This window comes from Gavialis gangeticus, unplaced genomic scaffold (assembly GCF_001723915.1).
Source record: "Gavialis gangeticus isolate Ggan-Ray unplaced genomic scaffold, GavGan_comp1, whole genome shotgun sequence".
Taxonomy (NCBI): domain Eukaryota; kingdom Metazoa; phylum Chordata; order Crocodylia; family Gavialidae; genus Gavialis; species Gavialis gangeticus.
Window position 1 is genome coordinate 7,930,889 of NW_017728993.1, and position 6,086 is coordinate 7,936,974.

The 6,086-nt window shown below is 43.7% G+C and overlaps 1 protein-coding gene across 1 annotated transcript in view; it reads right to left on the reverse strand.

Moving 5' to 3' along the window:
* Positions 1-6,086, reverse strand: part of ROR1 (receptor tyrosine kinase like orphan receptor 1) — a 96,727-nt gene that overhangs the window by 73,752 nt on the left and 16,889 nt on the right. The window contains exon 2 of the mRNA XM_019528454.1: positions 599-886. Coding sequence (XP_019383999.1) covers positions 599-860 — 262 coding nt within the window. The 5' untranslated portion in view covers positions 861-886. The remainder of the gene's footprint in view (positions 1-598; positions 887-6,086) is intronic.

Sequence of the window (6,086 nt, forward strand, 5' to 3'; positions counted from 1 at the left end):
CCCCCCCCCCCCCACACCCCTCCAATACAGTGGGGAATCTTGCAACCTTCTTTCCTCGCAGCTTATTTTTGGCATCGGAATCAAAGCTGTCCTGGTTCTGATGCTGATCCCCACCCTCATACTGATGCTGACAATCAGCCGATTGTCAGCATTGGCATGGGGGTGCTGCATGTTCAATTTATGGCACCATACAAGTGAGCCACAGAGGTCTGTGGAATGTTTTTGTGGTTGGTTTGCCACTTCATGGAAAAATTGTAACACTGTTAATATTTATGGTGAAATTCATGTATTAACTGCGCCGTAACTAGTGTGTGCCGGGGCCTCAGTTAGAAGAAAGCTAAAGATTGTTAAAGGCTCTGTTATGTCCTCTGTTAAGTAAGTTCCCTTGCCTAAGTCCTAGTCCCAGTAGACTCATCACAGAATCCATCCCAACAACAGTCACCATTACCAAACATCTCAGTTGTGAATAGAGAAGCTTGCATTGCTGACCTCCTTGCGCTATTTTTTTCTGTGGTTTTACGAAGAACTTCTATTGCTAGTCCTGTTCATCTGGCACTTTTCCCAAGTAACATAAAAAGTTTGGGAAGGTAATTCTTACCAAATTTCACAAACAACACACCAGTCGTGGAAACGGTCTTCTTGCCATTAGTTGCAACACACTGGAAGTAGCCTGTATCTGTAGTGTCAAGGTTTCTTATTCGTAATCGAGACCCATAGCTCGTTGCACGGAAAGATATCCTTCGGGGTTCTTGAACCACTGGTGCATCATTTTTCAACCAGCGTACAGTTGGAGGAGGATTGCCGGAGACTTTACAATGCAGTTCTGCTGTCTGGCCAAGAGTGGTGGTTATGTTATTCATAGGCTCATCAAGTGTCAGGAAGTAATCTGTTAAATACACAAGCGGAAAAAAGGTGAACAATACCTTCAAACTTAGAAATGACAGATTTAAAGAAATCTCATTCTTGCCTTCTACAGGACGATGAAAGAACTGGATGTTAACAAATTTAGACGTAATGCCAAATGTAAATACTTGATAATAGACGTCTCAGGAATAAAGCCACTTTTCATACCCAATAGGACTTTGTGTACTAAAAGAAGGGATGATAAAAGTCCGTGTTCCTTTTATCAGTTTATCTTATTTGGAGAAAGGTGTTACATTTCTTGTGATCTCCCTTTTCTCCACACAGATATGATGTCAGAAGAACTGCTGATCTAAACGCTAGTTCTGTCAGCTTTCCCCGTATCACATTACTTTGCTTTATTCAACATAGCAAACATAAGATCATGTTTGCTCTTATTCCATACCCAAACAATTAGTGTGAGACCATCAAACAAGCTCTGGGGCCACATCATCCAGGTGCTCTGAACTCAAACTAGAGCCAGATTTTCCAAGGGGCTCAGCTATAAATGGCATGCCTTCCATTCCTTTGAAAATCCGCCCATTTATTTTGGTGCATAGTGGGTGCCCATCTCTTCTGACAAATGTGTCCCTTTGAGTAATTCAGGCTTAGATATAAAATATCCCCCAAAGTGAAGAAAGAGTAGTTTTAAAATGAGCTTCAGAAAATGGAAAAGCATGCAGTACAGGAAAAGAACAAAACCAAAAATGAAAATTAAAACTTTTTTTTATTGATGCTATAAAGAATTTTACAACCACTAAGTGTTTCTTTCTTTCCTTATTCTTTCTTTCTCATAGGCAAAATACGAAATGGGTGAAATGACATTTTCAGTACCTCAGGAGATAATCTTACTAAAGATATTCTCTTTTCAAATCAGAAGCAGGTGACATTTTAAATATAACTCTATTATCAAGAATCCTTTAATTTTGTGCCAATGGAAAATGTTAAAATCAAAATTCAGAGATATGCTAACTGTTTCTTATCTGTTTGTGGACACTGGCTTCTTTCACCAAGTACTAGCATTCAAAAGTTTAGTTATATCTCTTAAAATCAGAGGACTAGATAGATTGGGGTAATGGCAATGGACTAGACAGCCTTTCCTTTCTGCCGCACGTTCAAATCCAGCCTAGTCTTAAGTAGCTAAGTCTTGGTTGTCTTAGCTGAGGTATCACGGAAGGACAGACACGCTCTTCTGCACTTGGGAACAGACAGTTCATCTGCAATGTATTGTCCACTCTAGAGAGGCAGAGAAAGGATCAGTGTCCACTGTTGCCTATCCAATGCCAGAATTGAATCCTCTTAATGAAAAAGAAGTCCTTGCCATACAAACACAATCTAAAGCAACAGAGAAGTATGAGAGGAACACATTTTGATTATCATCATGTCCACTGCTATTGTTTCCAAAGGTACCCCCACTATCAGGGTCTCATTGAGCTAGGAGATAGACTAATACAGCCAAGGGAAGGATATTTGTTTAAAGGAGCTTACACTTGATCTTCCCGTTTACCTCGGAGAGGACATCCTGGTCCACAGGTAACGAAGTTCACTGACTGGCACTGTAGAACGTCTGTGCTGTCACTGCATGGAGAAGGTGTTGGTGGAGTCCACATATTGTGTAGAGGAAATGGGAAAAGATGGGCCTCAACTGAGACCAACTCTTGTCTTTAATGTTCCCCATCAGTCAATAATGGGGAAGCAGTGACAGCTTTCTTTCAGTTCCTTCAAAGCAAGGATAAAAGCAGCCTCTCCAGATGTTGTAGGAACTGGCTGCATGCTACGGCTTTGTATATGGACATTGTCTCCTCTGTGCGACTGGTTACTCACTCCAAACCTCTCTCTCTGCCTTCTCTTGTAAGTCTTATGCTACCTGCTCTCCATACTCCTCTTTCAGCTTCCCCTCTTCTCCCCATTCTTTGCTTTTCCATTTATCTAATGAACCCTCCTACCCAAATTCCTAACTAAACCACACCCATTAAAAAAAATCTACCACTAATATGATAACTGCAGTCTATCCCACTACTCACCTTACTCATATGCCTTTCGCTACAACTATGTCTAGGCTGAGCATTAGTTCTTTGGGGCTGGGACTGACTTTTACTCTGGGTTAGTCACTACACTACACTGTAACAATGCAGAGTAATAAGGTGTATCCATGCACACTGTTTGCACTGCTGAAGACGGCTTCTAGAGTGCAGGCAGGCATGAACAGGAAGGAAAAGACGACTGGATTTAGGCTTACATGCATCTAATTTGCCAGAACCTTTTACATAATGACTACAAAGGGGGAGCGATTCCATAGGTGAGGGAAAATTATAAAGAAGCATGTTTCTGGACTGGGCAAACTGAGCTCAGTCCCTAGAGATCCCAGTTACTTCTGCAGGCAAGGCCTTATATGCTATGCAAATCACCTCTGCATCCTGTACTGCAGGGCCAGAAGTATTTCCGACAGGCTATCTTAATAAACTGACTGGGAAACATAATCTAAGTCAGCTTGTACATTCTTGGGTTCTCACCACAATCTGCATTTAATAAAATCATGCTAATAGCATATAACTTCTGAATAACCACATTTAATTATCCAATATAATATTTCTATACAATGCTGATCTACATAATTCTTGATAGTATTTCAAAAGCCACAATTTAGCTGCTTACAGCGCAAGTTGCCAGAAAGTGAAATGTTAATTTCCCTGTGAGGATCTTGCTGACAATTTTACAGACAACTTATATTGTACACACAATGTTCAAGAAGCAGAACATGCAAGGGATTCAAGTAATGAAGTGGGGATGTTGAGTAGGTATCAACAGACTTGAGAATGGGCAAAAAAAGACCAGAAGAAATAAACAGTGATAGATAGAGTATGCCTTATAGTAAAAGCTAGGATTCCTCTAAAAATACACATGAAAATACAGTTTTTGAAGAACCAACTCAGGGTTCTTAGGGTTTCTGATCCTTTTCTAAGCCATAACTCTTCCCCAGATTAGTACATAAACCCTAAAATCTGTTGAAATCAGCTTAGCTTAATCTTACATCCAAAAAGTTTGTGCCCAAACCCTAATTCAGACCCAGCTGCAAACCACTGGGAGCTCAAGCTGAGGGCTGAGATTCTAACAAAATTTAATAATCAAGTTTAACATGATTTGGTCGTTTCATAACATGACTATCTCAGAAGAACAAGGTAGTTTTGTAATAAAAATAAAGCAGAAGTGCACCAACACTTCCAAGAAATCTCACACTTGTATCTAAAACTGTGATTCTCAACTGGGTGTTCCCATGTGGCCGGTACTGCTGCTGTTATGGGGAGAAACTGTCCTGCATGCCTCAGTTATTAGGAGCATGTTGGAACTGTACTGAGAAGCAGCTGAAGCAGAAAGGTCTGCTGCCTGCATCATATTACCATATTGACTCAAATAGAAGATGACCCTGATTATAAGATGACACCCAATAATTAGATTATAATTTTCCAGGTACAGAATCTAATCATTGGAGGTTTACCTTGAATTTGTCCTTCTTCCACTACTACAGCAGCGAAAATAGATATGGGGGAATCAGGTAGTCCTTTGCTCTCTGCTTCCCCTCAGCTGTTTCTCCTGGCAGTCCCTTCCCCCTCCTTTTACTGTCAGACACTGCTCTCCCTGAGCACATGAAAGTGAGGAGCCAATTTGAAAACAATAATCATGACATTAAAGATGGCTGTAGGAATTTGCATATACTACTCACACACTTACTTCATCCAGAATTGATTCATGTTACCTTTTTCTAAACTGCTGCAATTTTTAGCACAGGTAGTCAAAAACACACTTTTGAATAGTACTCTGGCACCTACTTATATCTAGTATAAACTATGCAAGATATTAGTTCAAAGTCAAAAGGATCATGTCAGGGTTCCTGCTTTCTGTGTTTAAAAACCCTAATTTCTCTGATAAAAAATACAAAATTCTTTCATTAAAAAACTCCAAATCCATGTTTTTCCATGATTAAAATGAAACACCACTATATACAAAGGCATCAGTTGAACACAATGTGTTATGGCTATATTTACCATTTTATAGCAATTTGGAAGCCTACCAGTACCTCAACTGTTATAATAAAATAAATTCTAAATACCTGTATATTTTGGCATTTGATTTTAGTTTTCTTATCACAGAAAATCAGAGCTCCCCATGCCCCCTTCGCTCACCAGGATGTGGGTCTAGCTGCGGCTGCCCTCCTGCTGCTTTGTGGTGCTGAGCAGCCTTGATATGCTGGTGCCCCTCACTCTCAGGCAACAGCCTCCCAGCTCTGCCGTTGCCCCTTACTCCTGACCCACAGTTCCCCCCACCCCCCAGCCCTGCTGATGCTCTTGACCCCCAACATGTTTCCCCCTGCCCTCAAGCCCCAGCATGTACGGCATGGGTGTCCAACCATAGGCGATGCCATAGGCAAGGTGTTGAGGGTACGGGGGGGGGGGCATGTGCCCCACCAGATTTGTGTACCCACAGCAGGCATATGGCTGAGTCTGGTCAGACTGGCATGGGCAGAAGCTGCCTCTGTGGCCCAGCAGGCAGGACCTGGCATGCGAGGGTGAACCAGGGTGGCGAGACCCAGGACCAGGTCAGTCACCAGGACCCCTCGGGCCAGCCATGCCACCAACAGCATAAGGAGTAAGGGACTGGGGGGGGGGGACAGGGAGAGGGTGGAACATCCTTGCGTTGGCAGGAAAAGGGTGGCATATCCTCATGTCCTCACGCTGCCAGCTGTTTGTGTGTCGACCCATAGCTCTACCCCATCGCCATGGCCCAGCAGCCATCAAGCCCTCAAGCCACCTGTTCTGCCCCCCACCCCATTTCCCCCCTAGGGTAGAGCCACGGCCTGAGGGGAGCAGCAGTGACAGTAGGGCCATGGCAGCAGCTGGCAGTGGGAGAAGGTGAGGGTAGCGCCCCCCCCTCCCCAATTACTCCTCATGCTGCTGGTGGCATGCCTGGCATAGGAGTCCTGGTGTTGGCAGTGGCAATCTTGCCACCCCGCTCTGCCCTCCTGCACTGGGTCCTGCCTACTAGGCCACAGAGGTGGCTCTTGCCTGTGCTGGTCCAGCCAGTTCAGCCCCATGCCCACTCTGGGCGCACAAATCTGTGGGGGGCACATGCCACCACCATGCCTCCTTGACATGTCACCTATGTCCGTCGTCCCCCCCCCCCCCCCCCCC